Source organism: Monodon monoceros, unplaced genomic scaffold, assembly GCF_005190385.1.
Source record: "Monodon monoceros isolate NGI ecotype Baffin Bay Population unplaced genomic scaffold, NGI_Narwhal_1 Super_Scaffold_10, whole genome shotgun sequence".
Classification (NCBI taxonomy): Eukaryota; Metazoa; Chordata; class Mammalia; order Artiodactyla; family Monodontidae; genus Monodon; species Monodon monoceros.
In genome coordinates, this window is record NW_021703766.1 from 19,146,672 (window position 1) to 19,174,670 (window position 27,999).

Genomic DNA, 27,999 nt, shown 5'->3' on the forward strand with positions numbered 1-27,999 from the left:
TTAGTATAAACATCCCAGCAACAGCACATGGGGAGCTGTCGTGGAGGGCATAGGTCTTTATTGGAGGAGGGGTATGGGCAGGGCATGAGGAAGGTTCCCCCATGCTAGGAGGATGGGAACAGTCCTGGCTGCCCCACAGTGGGATGTGTGAGGGTCTCTGGCCAGGCCACAGTCCACACGGGAAGACACCAGTCACAAAGTCATGGGAACGCCACACAAGCCTGGCTGTAGGCCCAGGCACCACACAGGCGCCCAGGGCAGGTCCCCTGCACATTCATTGTTAAACTATACAGGATGAGGCTGTACATGAGTTAATTACAAAAGAGTCATATTTACAAAAATCTGTACACACATTTGAAAAACTCACAAAATTGTCATCTATGTATCACAAGTTGCTAGACCAAAATATTAAAAATGGGATAAAATTATACATTTCTCTTCTCAATTCTTTTCAAAAGGATTAATATTTTTAAAGCACATATGCTACTTTCCTTAGCAAGTCCCACGAAGAGACTGAGCAGCCCAGCCCTCCATGAGCCCCAGAGGCCTTGAGCCGTGAATGGGCCCAGCCAGGGGACACTGCCCAGAGCTGAGGCAGGGGGGCCAAGCCCACAGTGCAGAACAGAATGCTGAAACACAAAAAAAGAAGGAAGATGTCTTTGGCTAAAACTTTGGCATTAAAACAAAGAGGCAAACAGGATGGAAACATGCAGCCCTGCCAGCCAGGTTGGGGCAGAGTAGGGGAACAGGCGGCCTTGAAGGCTGGCTCCAAGAGGGGTAGGAACCAGGCCTGGGCACGTACCTTGATAGTAGAAAGTTGTGTTTCAACCAGTTCGGTGTGCCTACTGGGCCTGGCAGGGAGCACGTGCAAGAAAGAAACAGGGAAGGGCAAGTGGGCCACCTTGGCCACAGCCAGCTCATCAAGTAACTAAAGTGGATGTAGTGCAAAAGTTGCAACCAAGTACTACGGACATGCTACCTGCTTGCCTTAAGGGTCATGTGGCAATGTTGGGCCAAAGGCAGGACCCTGTCCTTGTCTGGGTGCCTGTGTCCTCAGCCAGAGAAAGAGCCCCAAGTTTTCCCAATGTGTTGGGGACAGGGGAGACAGAACCCTGTCTCCTTACATGTTAGTCGAGAGCTCCAGGGTCCAGGTATCAAGGCTCAGAGTTTGTGCTTCTCTTTGCAGTCTGTGTCCCCTGTTGGCACCAGCAGGCTGAGATCGCACAGAAGAATATTTGGGCCTCTCACCCCATGGCAGAGCACCCAGCCTGAGCCCCACCTCAAAATACCACAACAGCCCTTCCACACTGGCAAGGTGTCCAAGAAAACCCACAGGGTGGCCTGCTGAACAGGATGCGATACACAGTTCCATGGGGCAGAGGGGCATGGGTGGTGATGTTCCTAGGGGAGTTCCGCGGTTCTCAGGTGGGCACCAGGCCTGGGGGGGCCATAAAGGGTCACTGAGGCAATGTGGTTGTTCTGCATGACCTGTTATGAGAAGAGGACAGCGAATCAAGGGGGAGGAGTTGAAGGGATGTAAGCAGAGCAGGCAATCAGACCCACAAAAACCGGCAGTGGCATCAGTCCTGTGCTGTGACTGAAGAGAAGGGACTTGAGGCAGCTCCTGTGCACAGGGGCTGGAGGTTGTGTGTGCAACCCACCTGCACACGGGGCTGGACTGACCCCTCAACACCCCCCAACTCATGCTAAGGGGGTCATCTCTGCTCCTGTGTCTGCCTGTTTCTCTGGGATATATAAACTTCACCACACCCATTTGTCCAGTCCTTCTGGAACTGCTAGAGGTCTGCTGAAGGTATGGCATCCAGATGGGAAAACAGGGGCAGCCCATTCTTCTCCCAAGCCAGTGGGGCCTCTATAGCCACTCACCCCACAGCACGTTCATTCACATGGCATTTAAAGGCCCCCAACACCCCCGGACTGAGCCCCACTTGCTCTGTGGTTACCTTTCCTATTGCACTCACATTTTCAAATATAAATGTGGGATCCCCATTTCCTCTCATCTTGTTGGATTAACCTGCCCAGCAGGGCCCTCAGGCCCTCCCCAATCTCCCTCTCAATCACTTGCCTGTCCTCGCCATGACCACCGGCCACTCAACCCCCAGGGCTTACCTCAAAGATCATCCGCTGAAGACCAAAGCAGAACGTGGAGCCAAATGGGTTGGTGTTGTTCGGGGAGGAGGACCTGAGGCCGGGGAAGCCACAGTTAGAGGGGCAGACAGAGGCCAAGGCCAGGCAGGGCATCCAGTTCCTTTTGGGATGGGGGCTATTAGCCAGTGGTCCCTCATAGCTGTGAGTGTTTCCCACACAGGCCCTTGAGGTCCTAGGCATAGTGATGGGTCTCATTTAAGCACCAAATCCTACATAGTCCAGCTGGCACAGAAAGTTAACATGCAGTTGGACTGGAGTGGTGCAAAGTCAGGAGGGAGAGGGAGCGTCAGGCAGGATGCAACCAGGTATTGGGCTGTGAACTAAAGCAGGTTGCAGCTTTGATAGGGAAAAGGGGGCCCAGGACAGCTAGTCAAAACTGCCTCCCTTTCTGAATAACTAGAGGCAAAAAGGTCCCCATACCTGGAGGTAGGTGGGAGAGGGGGGAGCTATCCCAAGGGGCAGCCTCTCTGGTGTGAGTAAACATGCAGAACAGCTGGCCTAGTCCTAACACGCAGGGTTGCAGCAGGAAGCATGTTTGTGGCAACATCAGAAGTTTGTCGTTTCTGTCATTAAGCCATACCCACTGCTAGGGCTCCCTGGGCCTTCTGGGCTGTGAGGACCCGGATGGGGTGATCAGAGGCAGCAACCTCCCGCTCACCTGTGCAGGACAACAGGTTTCTCCACAGGGTGGCCCAGGAGGTCCTGGATGTTGTCCCACTGTAAGAGGGATGCGGGTGACAGGGGATTAGCAGGGACCCGACCCTACCCGTGACAAATGGCTGGCCCAAAGGACATGGGAACCCAGACTGCTGGCAGACTCATGCCTACCTCATTTTCAGACTGCATCAGGTGGGAAAATAGGAGCTTACCTTGCTGTAGGTCGTGCATGTTTCTGTCTGACCATCTGTGTTTTCTGAAAAGACAACACAGGGTGGTTGGTATCTGGCCTGGCCCAGATTCAGTTCCACACCTGCTCAGGTAGATGTCTCAGCCCACCTGTGACCCCAGCCCTAGCCACCCTATGCACTGGGATTGAAGTTTGGAAACCAGCAATCCCATGGTCACAGGATAAGACCTTGAGGGCCTCCAGGAGACTACAGACCAAGAACACTGTGGGCCCCAGAACACAGAGCCCAACCCAGAGGAGCTGAGGCTATGGGCAGGAGCAGGTGGGCAAAGACGCCACAAACCCAACCACTGCCACCCTCTCTGCATGGATCAATCTCTTCTCATCATGAGAGATTGATTCTAAAATCCTTTCCTTACCCTGAGGACACTGACTACTCACCTCTCTTTACGGTTAGTGGGATCTTGAACTCACAGCGGTGATAACTAGAGAAAGAAGGCAGATGGGTAAAGGCTGAACCCCTTGGGAGGCCTTGACCACCCCCACATCTCAACTCTGCACCCCAGGAAAAACAGGATCAAGCACACTTGCCCAAAGCCCTGACTCTGGGCCTGACACAGTGTTCCCTGGGAGAGGCCAGATCTGGGCACTGGAGTCAAACCAAAAAGGGCACAGCTTGGGGGCTCTGAAGACCCTATCACCTCAGATAAGAGGCCAAGCTTTCTGAATCTATTTCCCTATTTGTAAAATAGGTATAAATGGAGAGATATAAGGAAATGGGTACTATACCAGGAACAGAGCCAACACTCAGGAAATGTTTGCTTTCCATGAAATAGCAAACATCCAAAGCCACAAGCTCTCTTTCCTGGAGGGGTAGGTACAGGTATACTCACATATTAAAATTATAATGTCCAGGGTAATTGGTGTGTAGGACAAATTTCTTCACTTTGTGTGTATTCGCATCAAAGAGGATGTCCTGGGATAGAAAACAAGGATGCCCAAGTGGGGAAAGTTACTGAGGCAGGGCAGGGGGCTTTCGAGGGCATGTCCAACTTAGAGACACCCACTCCACAATGGGGATGCCCTTGGGGAACAGCTTTCTCCCAAATAACAATCAAGGGGACAGCTGAGGCTGAGTGCGAAGGGATGACGACATACACCGAACCATCTACAGGCCTCGTCATTCCAAACCTTGTACCAGTAGGCCCAAAAGGCACAAGGGACTACAGCTCCCACTGCTTGGGAACTCAAACACGGTCAGGGACATCTTTCCTGACCAAAAACACCTGATAAAAAATGTAACCGAGTGCTTGCTTCAGCAGCACATATACTAAAGTTGGAACGATACAGAGAAGATTAGCATGGCCCCTGCACAAGGATGACATGCAAATTCGTGAAGTGTTCCATATTTTTTAAAAGATGTTAAAAAGGGCTTCCCTGGTGGCGCAGTGGTTGAGAGTCCGCCTGCCAATGCAGGGGACACGGGTTCATGACCCGGTCCGGGAAGATCCCACATGCTGCGGAGCGGCTGGGCCCGTGAGCCATGGCTGCTGAGCCTGCGCGTCCGGAGCCTGTGCTCCGCAACGGGAGAGGTCACAACAGTGAGAGGCCCGCGTACCGCAAAAAAAAAAAAAAAAAAAAGGTAACCGAGCACAGATTTTGGCTTACAGGCTAACAAGAAGATTCAGGGGCCACCTGACTCTCAAGGGACTCAAGGCACCTGGCTATTCTGAATGCCATGACCTGCCAGACCCTTCTGGCTTCCACAGGCCCTCTCTGTGGGAGTCAGCAACCCTTGGAACTGAAGTAAAGGCTAGCCTCTAGCCAGGACTCAGATCTGGATTTGACACTGCCTATCAAACACCTCTTCGTACCCCGCCACACCCTTCTCAGGTTCATATCCTGTCAGCTGTTCTGCCTGAGACCCCAGGGTTACCCCTGACTCCAGCCCTCCACCAATAGCCACACCATGTCCCATCAGGGCTGGTCCATTCGCTCCCTCTTCCCTGACACCTATCATCACTGGCCCTTGAGAACTCAAAAAGAGGTTCAGCTTGGGACTTCCCTGGTGGCGCAGTGGTTAAGACTCCACGCTCCCAATGCAGGGGGCCCGGGTTCGATCCCTGGTCAGGGAACTAGATCTCACATGCATGCTGCGACTAAGGAGCCCACCTGCCACAACTAAGGAGCTGGTGAGCCCCAACTAAGAAGCACATGTGCTGCAACTAAAGGAGCTGGTGAGCTGCAACTAAGGAGTCTGCCTGCTGCAGCTAAGACCCAGTGCAACCAAATAAATAAATAAAATAAACATTAAAAAAAAAAAAAAAAAAAGAGGTTCAGCTTACAACTGTGCCATTCCCTCCTGCCACCATCCTACCCTCAAGAGTTTATGATCCCATTGCCTCTCTCCTGCTACTCCCGGCTCCTCTTTGGTCTTTTCCACACTGGCAGACCCAGTCCTCCTCCTTTCTCCCTCTCTGGAGTGTACCATTTCTTTGCTGCTTCTGGGTCCCAGGCCCTAGAAAGCTGAAAGGTTAGAAAACCCAATATCCAGGCTAGCCCTGCCCTCTGAGCTCTATCCTGCTGGTGCAGTTTTCTTTACACTATCATTTCTCTCACACACACATCTACCAGCTGGACTGTCAGCACTGATGGCCACAGCTCCATTCAGCACCGTACGTCCAGAGCACAGGGCCGCAGCAATGCCTCTGGGACGATCCCCTAAAAATACACAAGCACACTCCCAGACTTTAAGCCTTTTTTGTCTACCTGTTTTTTGGCTCCAGAAGAGGGTCCTATGCTCTACAAAACAGCAGTTCCCAAAATATCTTAACCTGAATGACTCCTGCAGCCTCTACTTGTGGAGCATGTTTCTCTCAGAAAAGAAATGAAGACATACCAGAGGACCCAGTGTTTCTCAGCAACGGTGGTGACAGGAAAGGTCTACTTTGGGGGTACCAATGCCAATGCAAGACGACCCTGGTAAAGCCAGCTAGGGCGAGGTTTCCTGCAGCCAGGCATGGTGAAAGCTGCATGTATGCACACAGGTATGCCCAGGGGCACTGCACACTCCCACAGAAATGGAACCCTTCTCTAAGGAATCACAACTTACCACTCCGAGAGTGAAGTAGTTAAAAAAGTAGTCATTGCACTTCGATGGAACTTGCTTATGAGGAGAAGGAGAATGAATCTTCATCTGTTGGGGAAAAAATAACAATGAATTAAAATCCAACCCCTTAATACATTTAATTCTTGGATTAAATGAATCTACAAATTGTGTTTCTTGTATAACGTTAATCTGTTGGGGAAGCAAGAGTGTGGGAGTCCCACATGCTCGTGCCGAACAACCCAGCCAGCTTTGGTTGACTATAGACTGTGCCTTGGTCTCCAAGGAAAGGCACAACAATCTGACCAACAGGGGTCGGAAAAGAGCTTTCAATTTACTTTTCCATCAGCTTTAATACAGCAGGTCCTATGGGAAAACAGCAGTTTACATTTACTCAGTATTAAGTTAAAGTTGATTAAAAAAGAGAGAGAGAGAGAGAGACACCACCTATTCACTTTATAAACACATTTTCCCTACCTTGTCTTCTGACTTGTAGAAGACCTTGTGTGGAGAGCCAAGCATGCTAAGAACATCTTGGCAGGAATCGCCAAAATACACTGAGCGTTCAAATACCCGCATCTTGGCATCTGCTAATAAGCCGGGTCCACAACCTGGAGAGAACAAGGTACAGGTGGTCAGGTTCCCAGTCAGCGCCTGTGACCCTGCAGCCCAGGGTCCCGGGAGCCCTAGAGAGGCCAGTGGCTGCACGCTGCATTATCAGGTTTGGCTGAGGGGAAAGACTGCATGTAAGCTGAAGTACCAGGTCACCAGGACTTGAGATGCTAGAAGAGATCACTATCTACTCAAAATAATGTGAGAGATTCACTCAATCCCACAAAAGTGATACAGAGCTCTAGAAAAGTCATTCACTGACTCGGCAAATACTCAGTCATTGACACCATGGGCTAGGACACTTTGCTAGATGCTGAGGAAACAATGGTGAGCAGAACAGGCGCAGTCTCTGCCCACACTGGAGCTTATGGCATGAAGATTCCAATCAGACCATCACAACTGTGGTACAATAAACAGCAGCACAGGTGCTATGGAAATATATAAATGGGTGCTTATTATAGCTTGCCACTTTTTAGGTCCTGACAAGATACAAGGATTTACGTTAAGAAGTACTTCTTGGGGGGGCTTCCCTGGTGGCGCAGTGGTTGAGAGTCTGCCTGCCGATGCAGGGGACGCAGGTTTGTGCCCTGGTCCGGGAGGATCCCACATGCCGCGGAGCGGCTGGGCCCATGAGCCGTGGCCGCTGAGCCTGCGCGTCTGGGGCCTGTGCTCTGCAACGGGAGAGGCCACAGCAGTGAGAGGCCCGCGTACCCCCCCCAAAAAAAAGAAGTACTTCTTGGGGCTTCTCTTGTGGCGCAGTGGTTAAGAATCTGCCTGCCAATGCAGGGGACATGGGTTCAAGCCCTGATCCGGGAAAATCCCACATGCCACGGAGCAACTAAGGCCGTGCGCCACAACTACTGAGCCTGTGCTCTAGAGCCTGTGCTCCACAACGAGAAGCCACCGCAATGAGAAGCCTGTACACTGCAACTAGAGGAAGCCCGCATGCAGCAATGAAGACCCAACACAACCAAAAATAAGAAATAAAAATAAAATATATTAAAAAAAAAAAAAGTACTTCTCAATGGTAACCCCCAACCTGAGACTGGACCTGAAGATCACTCTATAAAAGAGCCAAGAGCAAAGCACACACAAACTTTTAACTCCCTAATTCTACAAACACCAGACCCACTAACACTCAAAAGAGACAAACCAGGCAAGTGGGAGAAAGAAAAAAACCTGATTTGCCAGAAGTTTCTTCGTTGGGAAGAATCTTTCAACCCTGACTTTGCCTAATACATTTCAGAAATGGTTCTAGTTAAACACACACATACACAGAAGTGGTTGTGGAATAGCAACAGACACACCAAGGGTAAAATTTCCCCCATTCTGTGGATGAGAAGACAAAGTGTTTTGCTCAAAATTATAAAAGGAAGCCAAGAAACCAAGGACTGCAATTCCTGGTACCATGATAACCACCACCATCACCTTACTCTACACAGGGCTTTATAGCTGACAAAGCTCTTTCTTGTATAACAATCCATTTGTTATATACAGAAGACTTCAGGGATCCAAACTCTGAAACAAAGAGGTACTGAGTTCTCCAACTAACCCAAGAGTCTTAAGTCACAGCACATATAAACTGAGTGGCAAAATAAGAGCTGTTTCAAATCCCACTCCTGACACATACACACACACAGCTGTGTGTACATTAACTAGGTCTTGGGAAAAACCACGGTCTACATTAACCTCTGTCTATAAATCCTGCACTTAGGCAAGCCTGGGTGACCTATGGAACCCACCAAAAGTCCTGTCAAGGTGGACTGTGTGCCCATGTCTCCAAGTACCAGATACTTGTGAATGTCCAGGTAGGGCTACAGGGGAGACACCCTTTACAGGTGAGCCTCCTCTCTTGTCTCACTCTACCTGAAGCCTCCTCAGGTAAATTACCCTTAGTTCTTTTTAGGAGACTATTTTAGTTTCTGATTCCCTGGAATGAGTCATCCTATAAATTATTGTGGGGATCAAGACAATTGAATGGACTTTCCATGTTAAAAGCATCACTGTAGGGGCTTCCCTGGTGGTGCAGTGGTTGAGAGTCTGCCTGCCGATGCAGGGGACACGGGTTCGTGCCCCGGTCCGGGAAGATCCCACATGCCGCGGAGCAACTAAGCCTGTGCTCCACAACTACTGAGCCTGCACTCTAGAGCCCACGAGCCACAACTACTGAAGCCCGTGCGCCTAGAGCCTGTGCTCCACAACAAAAGAAGACACTGCAATGAGAGGCCCATGCACCGCAAGAATAGACCCCGATCACCGCAACTAGAGAAAGGCTGTGTCCAGTAATGAAAACCCAACGCAGCTAAAAAAATAAATAAATTTATTTTTAAAAATTATATATATAATTAATTATTAAAAAAAAGAAAAGAAAAGAAATTTCTAACCTGGAGGCTGTGAACTGTCTAATTGTTCAGGGGAGTGAGTTCAGTTTATATACCAGACTCTAAACGGTTGAGAACGGATGCCCCAGAGACTGATGCAAGACCCCAGCTTACAAACAAACACTGGCTAGAATGTGAACTCCATTAAGGCACAGCCCCATCATGGAGCTCAAAGTCCCCAGGCCATCTTTATGGAGGCAAACTATACACAGGAGGATCTCGGTACCACTAAGTATAATCCAAAGGTCCGAAGGAGTTGAGATTGTCCACACAAGAAAATACAAGATAAGGCGTGAATCCTGGAGAGACCAGCTACTGAAGGCAGCAACTCTTTTTGTTCACAGTCAACAAAACTGAGCAGGGTATGGCTATACCACAATTCAACAAACTCCTCTTGCCAGTCTACTCTGAGAAATTAGCACAAAGGGTGGAAAACGAGACAACATACAACACTGAGCCCATAAGATATATCTCCAGGACGCAGGAACCACTGCAAAGCTACATAAGTACACAGAGGCTGATGTACCTGCCGAGGGAAGAAGTTTTACTGCCATTTATTAAGATTTGCTCAAAATAAGACTGTCTTGTCCCTTCACAAATTTAAATGAAAACTTTTAACCATAAACATCAGCACCATTTGTCTTCTACCAACTATCCTAAGGACGTGGGATTTTAGACTATCACAACAAGGATACAACGGAGAATCCACCACCCCAAAGCCAGTAACTGACCTGCGGCAAGTAGGCGAAGTCGTAAACCTGAGGGTCCAGTTCCATCTCGAAGAACATCTACACTCTCAGCGTACACATTGCCCAAGAAACAGCTCAGGGGCATCGCGGGAGCCCTGGGGGAAGGCACAGTGAGCAGAGGCTTTGCCCTCCCTCCCAGGGAGCCCATGGCCTTAGCATGAAGCTTGTGCTCCCCTACACGTACTTGGTATCCTGTAGGCTGTTTCCACTGTAGATGTACATTCGTTTCACAGTTGCTCCGTGCGGTATCTGGAGAGAAGCCAGACCATGGGCAAAATTGGGCTGCAAACACAAGACAAATATTTTAATAAAAGCACACTGTGGGCCATGCAACTCAGGCTCTGGCACTTTCCTGATACTCATATGGTCTTCAAGAACTGGCCAGGTCACGAAAGTAAGGAATTTAGAATTGGAATATCTCAGTTTCAGATAGAACTCTGCTACTGGTACTGCCTTACCTGGTACAAATTTTCTGTATCTATTTCCTCATCTATAAAAATGGGTATGGTTACCTACAGTGTAGAAAGATGGGACTGTGGTTTCTGAGAAACTTTGAAGTTTGCTTGTTTTATTTATCAAGATTATTAAAACTCTTGATATTAAAAAAAAAAAAACTGGCCAGGTCAAAGCACACAGTCCAACCTGTCTCCAGGTCAATAAATTCACCTAATCATGCAAGTTCATCTTTAATTTTACTTAGTTTTTCATTCCTTCATCAGGGAGAAAATGTAGAAATGCCTCCTTTAATAAAATGTAAAACTTACAAAAAGCTATCATTTCATAACACTAAGGATGCTGTTGCCTAAGGATGAATTCTCTCAAATTCCAGGCCATTAAGAAAAACTGTGGTGATTTGGAGTTTTAAAGCACACGACGTGGATTTACCTCTGCAAAGTGAGCTCGACCTCACTCTTCAGTTGAAAGCGCCCTCTTCCTGGGAATGCCAGCCTGGGCTTTGTTCTATCAGCTTCCCCCACTGTACCCCCCATTGGCCTCCGAAGACCTCAGAGATCAGGAAGCCAAAGAAAGAGCACCTATCCAGCCTCCTCCAATGGTACTCTGCTGACCCGTATCACCTGGGCACCGGGCAATAAATATCAGGGAAAGACAAAGGCTAACCTCGTACTTGGGAGCCTCAGTCCATGAATCTAGCTGAAAAGAGAAAGACAGTCCTCTGAAGTTCAGGTGGAAGAGCTGCTCAGCGGAGTTGTACACTGTGGGAGTGGGGAGAAGAAATGGCATGGTTGAATGGCATCAGAAGTTGTGAACACAAACCAGCCTGGCAGGGAGTAATGGCTGGCAACACCTTCCTTGTGTCTCATCTCTGAACTGACCTACTAGACTGAAAACAAGAGAAAAGAGCTTTCCTTCACACCCAAGTACCAATCCCCAAATCCGACAGGAACATGGCTACAGATGACCAGAGGAATCAAATGGACTTGGCTTACCTCCAGGATGGGTCGCACCAAAAGACTGGTCAATCTGCTCAATGGTGGGAGCTATGGCTTGAGAATTGAAATGCACACCACTGAAAAACAGAGATACTTTTTAATACCAGGCTTTGCAAGATGGGCTCACAGATCATTGGAGATGGTGGCTGGAAGAGTTACTCTTAAAACACAGGTGAGTGAGTCTACTATTGTATCAAAATAAAAGTTTAACTATAGAACTTTTAAATAAGAGACAATAAATGAGGTCATAAATAGTCAATTCTCCTGAGGTTGATACAGAGAATTAGTCCTCTAGGACCTCCCAAGACATTTGTGGCCACCAGGCCAGTTCAGAAGGAAATCAATCTGGCCTCAGCCCCATGGCATTTGGACTTGGATAAAGAGTACTCAGAAATAGACACTGTTAATGTGTTTTCCCAGGATGCATACTAGTAGTTTGCTTGAAAAGGAGCTTTCTTAAAAAGGGATGAATGTCTTAAAAGTGTACAGCCAAGCGAGGCAGCTTGTTTTCCTAACAAGCAGAAGAACCAGCACTCATGGATTGGGTGAACGGGTATGTGGATGGGGAGGAATGGATCCCAAGCAAAGGAAAAATACCTGGGAGGGGGGTGGGCTTGGGAGCAAAGAGAGGCGAATGATCTCAGATAATGAGCATGAAGATAAATCATTTACAATTTTAAGGAAAATGTTTAAGGTTAAGAATACTTTAAAAAAAATTATCACTTATGGAAAACCTCTGCTTTTTAAAATATTTATTTTATTGAAGTATAGTTGATTTACAATGTTCTGTTAGTTTCTGCTGTACAGCAAAGTGATTCAATTATATATACATTCTTTTTCATAGTCTTTCCATTATGGTTTATTACAGGATGCTGAAAATAGTTTCCCATGCTATACAGTAGGACCTTGTTGTCTATCTATTCTATATATAATAGCTTGCATCTGGAACCGCTGTTTTTAACCAGGCACTGTGCTATATGCTTTACCAGTATTATCTCATGTCATCTTCCTAACCCAGCAACCTGATTATTGGTTTCATTTCTCTGATGAGAAAACAAACTCAAAGAGGTTAAGTGACTTGCCCAATTTCACAGAGTAATAAAATGAAGAAGTCATAACCCAAACCCAGGGAAGCCTGACTCTAGAACCCTCACTCTTACCCACCACTGTCTCTTAAGAGGGCAGGTCTCAAGTGCAGACCCTGAGGTACAGAAGGCCCCAACAAGACTAAAAGATAATCAGAATCTGCAGGGGTCAGTGCTATCATGCATTTGCTTTATCCACTTCTCTGCTGGCAAACACTGCTTGAGTCAGCCCAGGAACTGATCCCTTACACACCCTTGAGAAGGTAAGCCTGTTAAGGAAGCTTACTGAACGGAATATTCTAGATGCCAGCACAGCGCCTTACCATAATGGAGGTTCAAATATTTGTGCATCATACAGGCACAAACACATCCCATTTTCATTCTAAAAAGCAGATTTTGGCCCCCCAAATAGTAATCCTTTTGGCATTCTCTTTAGCATAGGCCTTGAAGTCAGATGTATCTGGTTTGTCCCACCTCTGTTGGTAATGAACACATAAAGAGGTGCCAAAAGAGGCCGTGCAGGGAAGGGTAGCTATGACCCAGGGGACAGCCACAGACCTCTGAGCTGAGGTCCTGCTTTGTTGTGGGATTAAATAAGTTGTCACATATGTGAAGTGTTTTACACACAGTGTGTTCTTAATGAGGTTTCCTTCTCTTCCTCAGGAAACTGAATAGACTTGGAGGCTGCAGGAGGAAATCATGGCACCAGGCTGTAATCCCAGAACTGCTGCAGATGGGAATCCTTTACCAACTTAATATGGGTAGTAGATAAAGCCCCTGTGTACCAAGCCTATGACACATACCAGGAGAAAACTTACCAATATTTTAACTTTACTTTAGTCAAGTCATATACTTCAATCACCTAAAAACAAAAATTTAAGAGCTGTTAGTGCTCTGCAGTTGAAAAAGATTAATTAGAAAGACATTTATAGAGTAGTGAAGAAAAAAAAATTATCACTAGTTGAAATTCTCCTGAAGCACTGCACATTACGTTTTTTTTTTTTTATAAATTTATTTATTTTATTTTTGACTGTGTTGGGTCTTCGTTGCTGCACGCGGGCTCTTCTCTGGTTGTGGCGCACAGGCTTCTCATTGTGGTGGCTTCTCTTGTTGGGAGCATGGGCTCTAGGCACGCGGGCTTCAGTTGTTGTGGCACATGGGCTTCTCATTGCAGTGCTTCTGTTGTTGTGGAGCACGGGGTCTAGGTGCGCGGGCTTCAGTAGTTGTGGCTCATGGGCTCTAGAGTGCAGGTTCAGTAGTTGTGGCGCACAGGCTTAGCTGCTCCGCGGCATGTGGGATCTTCCTGGACCAAGGCTCAAACCCGTGTCCCCTGCATTGGCAGGCGGATTCTTAACCACTGCCCCACCAGGGAAGCCCCTGTTCTTATTTTTAACTCTGGAAGAAAAACCCATACCACACACACAGCATAAACTCACCCTACCCCTCTTTCTAGTGGATTGTTCAACAGATGTCCATGGATATTCTGCATCAGGTTTTTAGATATCATTTAGTGCTGGGTCACATAAAAGATTGTACATACCATGCTACAGGACAGTAAAACCCTCCACAGAAACAAATTCATGCTGTTTGTGAAGGCTGTAACCTGTAAGGGTGATACTGAGCCCCCTTCCTTTTATTATATACTTTGTTGCATTATAAAAACCCAAATCAAGTCCCTTTCAAAAATAGCTTCAAAATACTGTGGCTTACAAAAACAAAAAAAGATGGAGGGAGAGGTCTATCCTACTAGAAAACAAGTCATATTACCTTAGCTTAGGTCAAGTGTGACAATATTCAGCTATATCCCTAACGAAGAGCATCTGGTCAAACCTGGAGAACCTCAGGACCCTTGTGAAGTTTCAAAAGGTTCAGCCTCAGATGAAATGTCAAGAACTCAGGAATGAGACAAAGGAAAAGGTATCGAACTCTCAGCCACTAGCAATGCCAAGTAATGAGCGTTGTGAAGTCTTTTATGACAATGGCGTCAAGGGCTAGGCAGGCAGCAGCATAGCTGGCTGAGGCCTAGAGCACCATCTGGTATCCTACAGCTGGGAGGTTTGGCCCCCATTGAAGAAGCACAAGCAGAGCTGGTTCAATGTCTGTTTGCCCTGACAATCAGGGCTTCATCCTGGGAAGGGCCGTGGGACACTGGGTACAGGAGCATCTGGCATTGTCACAGGAACAGAGACATAACAGGCAGTTCATTCTTGGTCAGACTTGTCTCTAACTTTGTTTGAGAATCATAACTGAACCACAAATTGGGCACCTCTTCACTATAAGGTGCAGCTATTCTGATCCTACCTGCTGCTAAGAATCACTCCCTCTGCTGGGCTGTTGTAGCACTTCAATCTACCCTTTCCTATACTATTAGTATATGCTGCTCACTGGTACCGCTATTAGCATATGCTGTTCACTGGTACCACTGAGTTAAGCCCCTTGAGGTCTGGCTGATTAGTTTGTACAGAGGAGGTATACAACACATGTCAGGGAGTCAGCTGGGTATGAAGATAGCTAAGGGCAATATGAAGCTCAAAAATATGAAAAGTGGTGCCAAGAGAGGTCATGCAAGGGCAGGGGAATAGCTGTGATTCATGACACTATCTTCAGAAAGCCTGGGCATGGCAGTGTGTTATGCCAAACTGGTATGCCATTTTACTGAGGCCGGGGTCCCATGCTGGCAGAGGCCTCAACCCTCAGCCAGAATCCCTGCTTGTATAGCAGAGGCAAGCACTCTGCCTCTTTGAGTGCTACTACTATGGCTGGCTAACGATCCCCCAAGGGCTGCCCATCGCTCACCCTGTGGGCCTCCAGGATATTCTTGCTGTGACACTATCATTCACCTGCCAACAGCCCACACCAACACTTATGGTGTGGCACCTGTGACATGAAGGACTCTAAGACAGTCAGCACTCTGGGTCCCTTGCCAGAATCAACAAGCAGATTTTGACCTATGGAGCTTGCTGGGCCATAGGGACAAGTAGCTGGGGAAATCTGAAGTCCATGGTTTTCCACCCTCTGGGCTGGAAAGGACCTTGATTTCCCTAGAAGAGAAGACATGGCAGCACCCAAGATAGGAAAGGAAAAGACACGTGGCTGTAAAGATTGTGACTTGTGAAGCCTCATTCCATAATGCTCTCTCATAGATAGGGAGTGAGAGGATGGGGAAACTGCAGGACATAGCATCGGGGAGAAGCAGCTTCTGAAGCCCTTGGATGGAGGGGCAGGCAGATGGGTGAGGTCAGACTTGGTACCAACCAAGGCACCTGAGGGATTACTTCCTCAGTTTCCAGAGGCTCAGGCAGGGCCCCAGCCCCTCTTTCTTCATAGGGACCCCACAGAAGGCAGAGAGAAGGTTCTATTCTATCTCTTCCCATTCCTCACTTTTCTGCATAGTATGCTTACACTATTTTCTTCAGCTTTTATCACATCTATTTCCCATACTCATCAACAAACCTCAGCCATTTCTATTCCCAGTGGCCAGTTACTGCACTCTGGTAACATAGGGTTAAAAGCTTGGTGTCAGCTAGACCACTTATCCTCTGTCCCTCTGTTATTTCATTGGTAAGGAGTACCACTTACAGGCTTGTTAAGATTAAATTAGGAAATGCATGGGAAACACTCAGCCATGTGCCTAACATGTACTAAGTGCTCACTAAATATATAACATTGTCCTCACCATGCTGTAACTCTATGGTAGGCTGCCTATCTATCCCCCACTGTTGTCTATTTAGGTTGCTTCTGGCTTTTCATTACTATGAAAAGCCCTGCTGTAAATAGCTGGCATTACTACCCTCCCCATAATCTTTTTGGGTTATGTTTCCTAAAGTGGATTTACCAAGTTAAAAACAAATGACTCTTTGTAAAGGTGTTTACAGATTAATTTCCCCTAATTTGTGATGAAGCCACACTGAAGACCACCTTCTACCCTTTGCCAGTGTGGAACTTCTGGTCAGTAAAGACAGGATGACTGAGCCTACAAGAGGAGGCAAGGGTGTTGTGGGGATAAGAATGTTCACATCAAACTTTCCTTTTGGAAAACCATCATAAATGAGGAATTCTTATTCCACGTACAGATCATTTTTCCATGTTGTCTTCCAAGCCTTTTGGAAAGGCAACTCTATATATAACCTAACCAGGACGATGGCTCTGGCATGCCACTGCCCTGAGCCACATTCAACCTTATGACTCTGAGGCATGAGTCTGACGTCACATGACTAACCTTTTATGTCCAGGCATTTGTAAATAGTGTGTTAAAAACATCGTGGACTGAAACAGGTGTTAGTAAACTAAACTTGACTGCCAATTAAGACAACCCTACATGCCAGCAAGTTGTTTGTTTACATTTCCTTTTTTTTTTGCGGTATGCGGGCCTTTCACTGCTGTGGCCTCTCCCGTTGCGGAGCACAGGCTCCGGACGCACAGGCCCAGCGACCATGGCTCACGGGCCCAGCTGCTCCGCGGCATGTGGGATCCTCCCGGACCGGGGCACGAACCCGCGCCCCCTACATTGGCAGGCGGACCCTCAACCACCGTGCCACCAGGGAAGCCCTACATTTCCTTTTAAAGGGGCTCAAGAATCAACTCAGTGCTGGTGGTGTTAAGGTCCAAGCTTCGGCATTTTAGGAAGAACAGTTTCCATTTTTCATATTCCCAGTCTTATTGTTTGACCCAAGAATGAAGCAAAACAACAAGATATAAAAACCTTACTAGGGCTTCCCTGGTGGCGCAGTGGTTGAGAGTCTGCCTGCCAATGCAGGGGACACGGGTTCATGCCCTGGTCTGGGAAGATCCCACATGCCGCGGAGCAACTAAGCCCGTGCGCCACAACTACTAAGCCCACGTGCCTAGAGCCTGTGCTCCGCAACAAGAGAAGCCACCACAATGAGAAGTCTACGCACCGCAAGGAAGAAGAGTCCCCACTCACCGCAACTAGAGAAAGCCCCCGTGCAGCAATGAAGACCCAACGCAGCCAAAAATAAATAAATAAAATAAATGCCAAATACTTAGCTCTTCTCATTTTCCTATTCAACATAAAAGCCCCCTCCCCACAGCATGTTCCCAAATCTTCAACACTCTTTCCCCTTCACCTCTGGAGCCTGGGGCTGGAGTCCTTCCCAGCCTCTTTCCAACCATCCCAATCCACCTCCAGCTTCTCTCTTTTTAGGGGAACAGGCACAGCTTCAGTCCCCTATATTGTGGTTGTCTCTAAAACACAAAAGTCTACTCCCACTTATGAGTTTCAGAAACATCCCACAACGTCACACGTTAATCAGCCTGACGTGAAACTTTACTCGTCATTTATAGTTACCTTAAGTCTCTGATTGAAAGCATCAAACAGTAGTTTGATCCCGTCCTGAGTCAGGTTAAGGATGAGGTCATGGCTTAGAGGAGACTACAAAAAACCAAAATAATAAATAAATACACACTCTGAACATGTAGTATTCTCACCAGCACCCACTGAAACCTTATAACATAAATGCAGTGTACAGGGAATATCTAAGTGTAGACAGCTGACAGGTTTGGAAGCCAGAAACTGGTTTGTGAACGCAGTGTCCTCTACTTCCAGCCTTTGAGTTATTACCTGGGGGAAAAGGCCAAAATTATGTGAGTATACAGGCCATTTTCTTTCAAGGGTCCCGGGTCCACATTTGTAGCATGGGTTTACTGCTGTCAAACCTACAGAGTAGTTGATGAGGAATAAAAGCCTTGTAAAAGGCCTCGCCAGGATCCAGACTCAGCAAGTAATGGTCAATGCATGTTAGCTGAACCTATGTCCGTTCACTCCCAGGCTGTCTGTACTGTGCCACCCACAGGAAAACACATTTTATTCTTTGACTGTTTTATGCCAGATTCCAGGACAAAGAAGTACCTTGTGATCTGATTATGTATGAGATGACACTCTTACTCCTCCCTCCCTCCCCGCACCATCCCGTATCAGAAAGTGAAAAGCCCAAGTCTAATACCTAAGGAGTCATATTTCTACATTTGCCCCTTCTGAGTCCTGGGGGGAGGGGAGCAGCAGCAAATCAGTGGACAGAGCTGGCCTTGAGTCTTGGTGAGCTGGTGACCTTAAGTGACTCTCTAAACTTCTCTGAGCTCTAGTTTCTTCATGGGAATACCATCATCCCTTCCCCTCCAGGGTTGTTATGAGGACACAGACAGTAGATCAGAAAGCACCAAGCTCAGCACTCAGCATACAGTACTCTTTCCTAGAGTCTGCCCCACCTGCCTGCTTCTGTGCCAATGCGATCAATTCAAAGTCTGAAGACTCTCCATATGCCTGAACCAGGCTGCCCAGAAGTAGAAAAAAAACACCACCATCCAAACCCCTGCCCCTTCTTGAAACTGGCACACAGCTGTCAAAAGGGTTTAGACAAGTTTCTTTATAGAGCTTCTCAAGGTAGGCCCAGTAAATGAAAGTATGCCTGTGAGAGACAGAGATATGGGCTGGAAGGCCAGGTGCCACTGCTGGTGTGGGCCTTACTGGAAAAATTCTCTAGAAGGAGCTCTCTGAGATTAGCTCAGATTGTCTGCTCCCCTCCACCCCACTGAGCTTCACAAGACAGCAGGCCCAGGTGGCACCATTATGCCTGGCAAACACTAGAAGAAAGAATGTTGTAATTTTCCAGTAGGTCTGTATGAATGTCTAAAACCATTAGGTGTCAAGCACGATAATGGAATAATGAACCCTGACCTTAGGTCACTTATTCTCAACCCAGAATACACAGTTCTATTTCTGAGAGGGCTAGTCCATGGTGGTAAGCAGGATGAAGCAAGATTTTAGCCATCTTTCAAGATCCTTGCTTGGAGTATCTGAATTTTCTTACACGCTCCCAACATCTGATCATTTTTTCCCTGCCATTGTTACAATTCAGGACATAACTAAGCAATTTTCAAAAGCAAGCAATTTTCAAAAGCAAGCAAATCATCCTCACAATTAATGTTTTATTAGTACTTTATATCTACAGAACCAAAATACATATGTACTATGTGGTGTTTAAGCAGGTACTTTCCAGTTCAGTAAAGCTGTCTCTGCTAGTTGTTAACATCTCTTCCCTGTAAGAAAGGTGGGACCTACTTGATATGCACATTTAATTTCCAAGGTGTGATTTGCTAGAGACAGGATATTTCTGAAATGTTTAATGGGGCCAAATGATTTTCTGCACATGATGGGAAGCAAAGACACAAATGGGAAAGGAAGGGAAGGAGGGCAGAAGAGGACAGGACCCACATTTAAGAAGCACCATATGAGAGCTCTGAGAGGCTATTTCCTCTTGATCCTCATCAAAAGATTATTCTATTATAAGGAAACCATATCCACTTTACAGAAGGAGAACCAGTCGGGTTATTAACTTGCTACAGTCGGACAACCAAGAAATGGGGAAAAGCATAGATCTGAACCAAGGTTTGGATTTAAAAACCTATGATTCCAGGGGCTTCCCTGGTGGCGCAGTGGTTGGGAATCCACCTGCCAATACAGGAGACACAGTTTTGAGCCCTGGCCCGGGAAGATCCCACATGCCGCGGAACAATTAAGCCCGTGAGCCACAACTAGTGAGGCTATGTGCCACAACTACTGAAGCCCGTGCACCTAGAGCCTGTGCTCCGCAACAAGAGAAGCCACCGCAATGAAGAGTAGTCCCTGCTCGCTGCAACTAGAGAAAAGCCCCGCATGCAGCAACAAAGACCCAATGCAGCCAAAAGTAAATAAATAAATAAACAAATAAATAAATAGAACAAACGAAAAAAACCCCAAAACCCTATGATTCCGGCTGCTTAGAAGACACTGGGGGAAATTAGCTTAATTAATGTTAAAACTACTATTTGTACCCAAAGACTGGAATGACAGACAACAAGGTAGTGATATATGAAATATACTTCATTTAAAATAATTGGTTAAGAAAGTTTAAAGCCTACTTTCTAATCTTGGGTGCTTAAATCTGATTTAACTAAATGTACTGGTGGCTATAAGCTCAAGAAGTAAGCCCATTATACCTGTTTTGATGGCTGCTACCTGTCCTGAGTAAGTCCCTCATGGTCTAACACTGAAAGTCAAATAAGGTTAGGGATGATCTGAGTGCAAAAAAGAGGAAGTCACCATCCTTCACTTAATAAATGAGAAACCATTTTGGCATTGTGGCTCCACGAACCTCTGCCCAAGTCCTGTGTTTTGTGGTAGGCACAAGAATATCCAAGCACTTGCTTGGAGATTAAGCATTCCCTGTCTCAGAAGGACCCCTCACAGGGGCCTCACTAGGCTGGCAGAGGGGTACAGTACTATGAAATATAATGTTTGGGTATAGGTAACAGGCTCAACTCTGACACTAAGCCAAACTGGGAAGCCTCACAGAAATCTCACCCACCTCTAATCCACAACATTCTTCATGTCAAAAATAAGCTGTCAACTGCTTTAGGATCAGAAACTAATTGAAACAAATGGAAATAAAATCATCATTTTGGTACTTAAAGGGTCTCAGAAAAGGCACTGAGAACATCTTATAGCCTGTGTAGGATCAAAACTATTCCCTGAGGTTTATGACACATAGGGCACCACAAAGGTTGCTCCACAGTGTCTGTGTCCAGAAGAACTACGGATTCCAGTGAGTTCAACAGAAGGGAGACGGCATTTTTAGAGATAAGAAGAATCTTATTTCTAAAGGTCTATAAAAATGTTTCTAACTTTACTTATAAAACCTAATAAAAGAAATCCTGATGTTCAAAAAGTTCTGCTCCAGTGCCAACCTAAAATATAGTATACTCTTTCTGGAAACTGAAAAGGTCCTTGTAGGTACATATAACATTATACTATAGGGGTTAATTCTGGGCACAACATTAATAGAGACTACCATAAATCAGACCAAAAAAAAAAAAAAAGTAAAACATGTCCATTAACTTGGAGCCAATGTTTTGTAATTTCCATATATCAGATCATTCTCAGTAAAGGGGTGAGCTATACCTGCTTTTTTTCAAGTCTGGGATGCTGTGCTAGCTAAAAATCTGTACTGCAACAATCCTGAACACAAACCAAAGCAATCAACAAAGCAGAGAAGACTAAACATGAAAGTGGAAGGCAAGTACCCTAGAAGACCAGACAATCCTTGAGGTGACCTCCCACTGAAAAAGTCCCTTTTAAGAGCCAGTAGGTAAGTCAAACATAATAAAAAAAAACCAAGTTTGGTTATTACGGCTCGTCTAAGCTTGGCAGCACTAGATTATCAAAACCACAAGTTTCAGAATCAAAGAAAATGTACTTGGTAACTGACTAGTGTTGAAGACTCTCCCATTCAGATGCACTGACCTAGGAATTCCTGCCAGTCATTATCTCCCAGAGCATCAGCCTCCAGAAGTGATTCACTAAGTAGGGATGCTATTTCAGTAAACAAATCAGCCACCACTCACCTGTTCACTGTAGAGAACCTGGACATTTTTTATGATGCGACAGTGCTTCTGAAGAATGGCTACTGCCTGAGCCAGAGGCATTCCTGAAATAAAGCAAGGACACCTGTGTGGTTACTTGGGCTATCCATTTACTGGCATCTATCACTGTACTTGGCATTAGTCCCTGTAGTAAAGCCTGGGGTGGGAGCAGAGGCCACTAAAGTCTATGGACATATTGAGTAAATAAACGTTCAATAAGCAGTAAGAGCTAGAGAATAAAGTTAACGGCAAGCACTAAGGGAATAAGTGGATTGTATAAGGGGAGGGAGTAACTATAAAAGACTTCCTGGAAATGGGGACTTCCATGTTGATCCCAAGCAGGCAAAGGGCTTAGAGAAAGCAAGTCAGCAGGAACCAAAGACTAGAGTAAGAAATGCACTGACTGCATGACTCTGGAGGCCAAGGTTCTGATTCTCACTCTGCCATGATTACATATAACCTAGGCAGGTCCTTCCTCTCTTCCTTTCTGATACCTGTCTCCTCTTTTAGTCTGCAGGAGCACATGATTTGTAAGGGCTCATTTAAAAAGTGAAAAAAATCACACATTTACCAGAATCAACTTATTTTATGAAGGATTTCAATGGATTCTCACTTATCAACCCACAAACATCCTCTAAATCTTAACACTTGATTTTTTAACTTGTGGGCCATTTTAAACAAATTTACATATGCCCCCAGTTTAAGAAATCCAGATCCCAATGACATCTCAAAGATTCCAGGGACTCATGGGGAACAGCAAAAAGTATGTTCTCACAGAGTGCATTATATTTCAAACAAGAAACTCACAGAGATAATCCAAAAACAAAGTTTCATGAGTGCAAGGACAGTGTCTGTGTTATTCACCACTCTCTGGATGCCCAGCACTGGGGACCCATACAGTGGCTGTTGAATAAACATTTATTTAGTGGGACTGAAGGATTATGGGCTAGGTAATAAGAGAAAGGAAGAAGGACCACCATATGACCTTGGGGCAGCACAGTGGCTCACATTCAAGATCAGTTTACCTCTGATTCCAGGAGAGATGTGCAGAAAAGAGCTCACACACAAAGAATTAGAAAGTTAAAAAATGTGTGACCCATCTACATTTAAACAATGATCTAATCCTGCCTCCATTCAATGGTCCATTCTACGGTTTGAAGAAAGTTGGAGGGAACCACACCTTAAGGTACTTCCCAGCCTTCTATAGCATAGAGCCTGGCACATAGTAGAGACTTAAATGTTTGTTGAGAATATGAACAAGTTGATGCACCATTCAGCTTTGCCATTCCTGAAATGGAGGAGCATCTATGCTGTCTCTCCCATAGGGAATGGGCAAACATCCATGTAGGCAAGACAGATAACCTCAGGTGCTGAGAAAGAGAAGGCCACATGGCACAAACCAGTTTCTTGAGGGATGGTTCTTTTGCACCTAACCACATCAAATTCCTGGCCTTGGAATCTTTGGGTCCTGAGGCTTCCAGGGAGTAACCCACCTGGAGGAGACAAAGCAGCCACCAACAACCAGTTGTCACACAGCTGCTGGTAAAGGAAGGCTACAAAAGGTCTCTAAAGGGAACCAACCATGTATATGGCAAAGAAACCCGAGCACCATTCTAGCTCTAAGAGTTACCTAACCCCCCAAAGGGTGTGGAGTATATGGTCAGTCTACACATCCTACACCTTACTCATTATTTGCCTGCTTATAACCCTCCAGTGGTTTCACAATCCAGGGGGATAAAACCCAAACAACATGCCATCACCTAACAGCCCTGAATATTCTGGACCTTGGCCACCTCCTCTACTCTTTCCACTGCTCACCAAGCCTCCCTTTGTTCCTAGCACACATCAAGCTCTTGGCCACCTTAGGCTTTTGCACTAACTCAACTCTGCTGAAATGTTCTTCCCATAGCTGGTTCTTCCCACTCTTCAGGTCTTGGCTCACACTTCACTTCCCTGACTGCCTTATCTAATGAAGCCTCCCATTCCATTTATTTATCTGTAAGAGTCTCCCCTACATGCCTCCTTGAGGACAGAGACAATGTCTGTCTTACGACTGTATCCTCAGCACTCAATCACCATGCCCACCACACAACAGTAAGTGGTTCTATGTACCTGTCGAGCTCTGAATGAGTGAAATAAAGCAATTAGGTACAATACATAGATCCTGTAGGCCCTTAGGACCACCCTCTCCCTCTGAGAAGTCTCATCCTGTCTCCATCAATACCACTCTTTCCTGCTGTTCCTCCAACTTTCCCAAGTCTCTATGATGGGCAGTATTTCCTTCTGCCCATCCCTCATTCACCCAAACAACTAGTTTCTGACTTACATCTCAATCTGTTTTCTGTATATATCAAAAGGCAAATAGGGACTTCCCTGGTGGTCCAGTGGTTAAGATTCCACACTCCCAATGCAGGGGGCCCAGGTTTGATCCCTGGCCAGGGAACTAGATCCCGCATGCCGCAACTAAAGATCCCATGTGGCACAACTAAGACCTGGTGCAGCCAAATAAATAAATAAATATTTTAAATAAATAAATAAACCTTTAAAAAAAGGCAAATAAAGAGTTGACAGATTAAAAGTGACTTTTTAATCTTCTCTTCAATCTGGCCTCTCCTCTGTATTCTGGATCTCATCTCTAACACAGTCACTCAAGCCAGAAACCTCTAGATTCCTCTTCCTTATCCATATCTCCAAATCTAGTCTCCAAACTTTCTTCCTAAACCCATGCCCACAACACTTTACTAATAGACATCCTTTTTTCCACTGAACAGAGACTCTTTGATAGTGTCCCAGGCAGCTAACTACAAATAGGGAATCTGGGGATCTGATCTTCTTCCACCAGTACATCACGCTCTAATTAAAATACCAAGTTGCTTGCAGCTCCCCACACCGTCTATCTTTCCCACTTTTTTTTTTTTTTTTTAAAACCTGACTGGAAGATTTATGTCTATGGAAGTGTAGTTGAAAAATCTGGCAGTAGACTTCTGATAGGGCCTTCCTGGTGCTCACTGGCTCCAGGAATGGTATTGGTTCCTACAGATTAATAAGAAGCCTTCTCTGAACTCCCAGGTCAGGTCAAGTCTCTTCTCCCCTTCCACAGCACCCTATACAACCTCTACGTCATTATAATAAAATGAACTATTTCTGTACTCCTTCCCTCCCACTAGACTAAGCTCTTCTGGGCTTATGACCACTTCTTACTCAATTTTCAATGATTATAAGCAGAGTCCACATAATGACCCTTCAATAGAGTAAGCCCCCAGTCTCTCTGGAACAAGGTAATCTCAGAGAAGACCATTCTCCAGTGACCCTTTAAATCTACCTTGCTTGGGCATTTTCAAGATTAATTTTAAAAAAATTTTTTATTGGAGTATAGTTGATATAAAATGTTGTGTTAGTTTCTGCTGTACAGCAAAGTGAATCAGTTATACATATACATATGTCCACTCTTTTTTAGATTCTTTTCCCATATAGGTCATTACAGAGTACTGAGAAGAGTTCCCTGTGCTATACAGTAGGTCCTTGTTAGTTATCAATTTTTTTCAAGATTAATTTAAAAACAAATTTAGAGATATGTCTCCATACCAATACATCCTGCAAGTCTCATTGAAAACATTTCAAGTTTGCACTGCCTTTACTCCACCATTGGTCAACTCATGGGTGGCACTCTCAGAGATTCCTCTCTGCCTAGGCTTTCCTGTCTCTGTGTTGTTGGCATTCCCCTAATCTCCCAAGAGTACACAAAGGCCAGGAAGGCAGCCAAAAAGCTGGATGCAGCTCCTCACTGTGCCAGGTGGATGATGGCAAGGGCTAGATATATCTGCATTTGCACAGATTCCAAAAAGAAACCTGGAGACAAAGCTGAGCCCATACTCAGAAGGACAGAGCAGTGAGAAGCAGAAAATCCGTTAGGCTTCTTTTTCTCCTCTCTGCCTTTCCGAGCCTGTTCTTCATCTGGCAAATGGAGGTTACCTTACAGGGTTGTGGTGACTTTAGTCTAGCCTAACAATGTAATTCTAAAGCACAGATCCACTTACTAGACCTATCCCTACCTATCAGCCTCAAGTGCAGTTTAAATGTGTTGAGGGCTGGGAGGAAGATTGAGAAAGAGGGAAAAATTACTTTTTTATAAAAAGCTTGGGGAAGTTAAATGACCACCATCTCTCAGGCAGACACAATTCAAAAATATGAATTTTTTTTTTTTGGTCATGCTGCGCGGCTTGTGGGATCTTAGTTCCCCGAGGAACTAAGCTTTCACTCAAAGTTCAATTCTGGGCCCAATGTACAAAAATGCTCTTTTCACTGTTTGTGGTTGCTACTTAGACAGCCTAAAAGAACTACCCAAATCCTTAATTCCTAGAAACTGGCAAAGTTAGGAGTAGGGGTTAAGGTATCAAAGCAACAGTTGACAGAAGAAGCCTTACTCTCCCACCCAATTTTTTTGAAATCTCAAATGATATCCTAATCACTACTTTTGACCCAGAGACTGCACTACAGAGACCCACAACCTGGTCACACCATTAAGCACAGTTTGAAGCTATAGTTACAGTTTTCACTCCACCCTGTGAAGTCTTGGTATGAGCATAAGCTGTGGTTAGGGGAGGTTCTTTCCTAACTAGAAGCCAAACAGCATCAGCATGACAAATGGGCCTGACGGCAAAGATATTATTATTAGCCTCTCAATCAAGTTCTTGGTGCTTCACAAGAAGCTGCAATGTTACGAGAGAAGGTGACTGAAAATTCTCAATAAAACTGGCTCCTACAACCCAGAGCAGGATTGTTGTGTTCAGTTCACGGAGACACTGAGCACCAGCAAATCTGTTCTGCAGTTTCTCAACTACCCTATCTCCATAGACATGAGTCTTCCAGATTCAAGGATAAGCTATAGCCCAATGGAGCAGCTGCCTCAGTCCAGTAGCCCAAATTAGTGTGACAAAAGTTCAGCCCTGCACAAACAAACAGCACAGACACCCACTCCCCACCCCCTCTTCCTAGTGCTGGAACATAAAAGTAAACACCCTCTGGGGTTACCGAATGCAAATGATTGTACACATAAAGGTAGCGACGTTGAGGAAAGGGAAAAAATGGGCCAAAACTCACAAAATGGCCAACCTGCATTTTCTACAAGCTAAATGTTACTTTCCCCGAACTCCTATTTCATTCAACCTTTAACTCTCTCGGCTAAGGTCTGGGTTTAGATTACACCACACATCAACCACATTAAAAACGAGAAGGAAGCTAGTCAGAAGTTCCTTTAACACACACAAACTCTCCTTAACTCCCTTGACCGGATACCCGACATCTGACGATGAGAACAGTGCCTGGGTTTCTCCTAGAGGCTACCCACAGCCCAGAAAAGCAAAGGGAGACAGACCACTGTGGCGGTGTTTAAGGGTGTCAGTCACTTCTTAGTTATTTGGTCTGTAAAATGGGGATAGAAATAACAAGAGTAGCGACCCCGGCGGCATACTTGAGATAATTATGCAGAGGAGAATAGGGCCTGGCCCTGAATCAATGTTTGGGGCGTGTCAGCCATTGTTATTGTTATTATTACTGAAGCACTGCCCCAGGAGGGGCCCCGCCGAGGCCTGATGCAAGGGCGTCAGGGCCTGGCAGAGCGGCACGCTGCCGAGCCGGGGCGGTCGGAGCGGGCATCTAGTGGCTGGAGCTCCAAAGAGCCGAGGAGACGCGGGCGCAGGGGAGTAAGGAGCAGAGCCCAGAGGTGGGAAGGGCCAGAAAGGAAGGAAGGAAGGATCAGCGAGTAGGGTCGTGAGGGAGGACCCCATACTCACCCAGAGCGAATTCCCATTGCTCATTTCCCAGAGAGCGCTCGGGCACTACCTCCAGATCCAGCATTGGTTCGGCTCGCCGGGGCGGCCTCCCTGCGGCAGTGCGGACGGGACCGGAGCTGAAGAAACAAAGCAGCAGGTGACCCACCGCCCCCGCCGACCCGCGGCAGCCCTGTTCTCCACCTCTACCCGGTCGCCAGCGCTACCGGCCCAACACCACACCTCACCTGACCTCACCTCACCTCACCGGCAGCAGCCTTCAGCAGCGGCGGCAGCAGGGGCGTCTGCGGCAAAAGTGGCGTGCGGGGCCGTAAAGTGTGGCAGAGGCGGGGCGAAGGCGGGATTTCAATCGCGGGGGAGGAGCTAAGGCGGAGTCACTCAGGCGCAAACTCC

General features: G+C 46.3%; 1 protein-coding gene and 1 non-coding gene across 3 annotated transcripts; one reads left to right on the forward strand and one right to left on the reverse strand.

Annotated features, from left to right (window-relative positions):
- On the reverse strand, window positions 1-27,884 carry CUNH16orf70 (chromosome unknown C16orf70 homolog). Of its 2 annotated transcripts, XM_029213457.1 has the most exons (17): window positions 27,834-27,884; window positions 27,610-27,725; window positions 21,800-21,882; window positions 17,709-17,792; window positions 13,219-13,262; window positions 11,313-11,392; window positions 10,984-11,078; window positions 10,049-10,146; window positions 9,847-9,959; window positions 6,600-6,733; window positions 6,129-6,212; window positions 3,910-3,992; window positions 3,458-3,501; window positions 3,039-3,082; window positions 2,828-2,886; window positions 2,131-2,203; window positions 1-1,488 (listed from the first exon to the last, which is right to left on the reverse strand). In XM_029213457.1, the coding sequence occupies exons 2-17, from the start codon at window positions 27,671-27,673 to the stop codon at window positions 1,402-1,404; spliced, it is 1,269 nt and encodes a 422-aa protein (XP_029069290.1). In that variant the 5' UTR covers window positions 27,674-27,725; window positions 27,834-27,884; the 3' UTR covers window positions 1-1,401. The 2 variants fall into 2 exon arrangements, with proteins under 2 accessions (XP_029069290.1, XP_029069291.1); XM_029213458.1 differs by lacking the exon at window positions 17,709-17,792.
- LOC114890079 lies at window positions 4,323-4,429 on the forward strand. Its single transcript, XR_003792217.1, has one exon. It is a non-coding gene; the product is annotated as a U6 spliceosomal RNA (small nuclear RNA).
- Window positions 27,885-27,999: the final 115 nt, after the last annotated feature.

What these genes read in the sequence shown, in the direction of transcription:
- CUNH16orf70 (XM_029213457.1), bottom strand. Translation starts at nt 27,673, where the DNA reads ATGCTGGATCTGGAGGTAGTGCCCGAGCGCTCTCTGGGAAATGAGCAA. An exon ending in TCTACAAGTCAGAAGACAAG is followed by an intron (nt 6,213 to 6,599) that starts GTAGGGAAAATG and finishes TTTCCCCAACAG; the next exon opens with ATGAAGATTCATTCTCCTTC. An exon ending in GGACATTATAATTTTAATAT is followed by an intron (nt 3,502 to 3,909) that starts GTGAGTATACCT and finishes TTCTTTCTCTAG; the next exon opens with TTATCACCGCTGTGAGTTCA.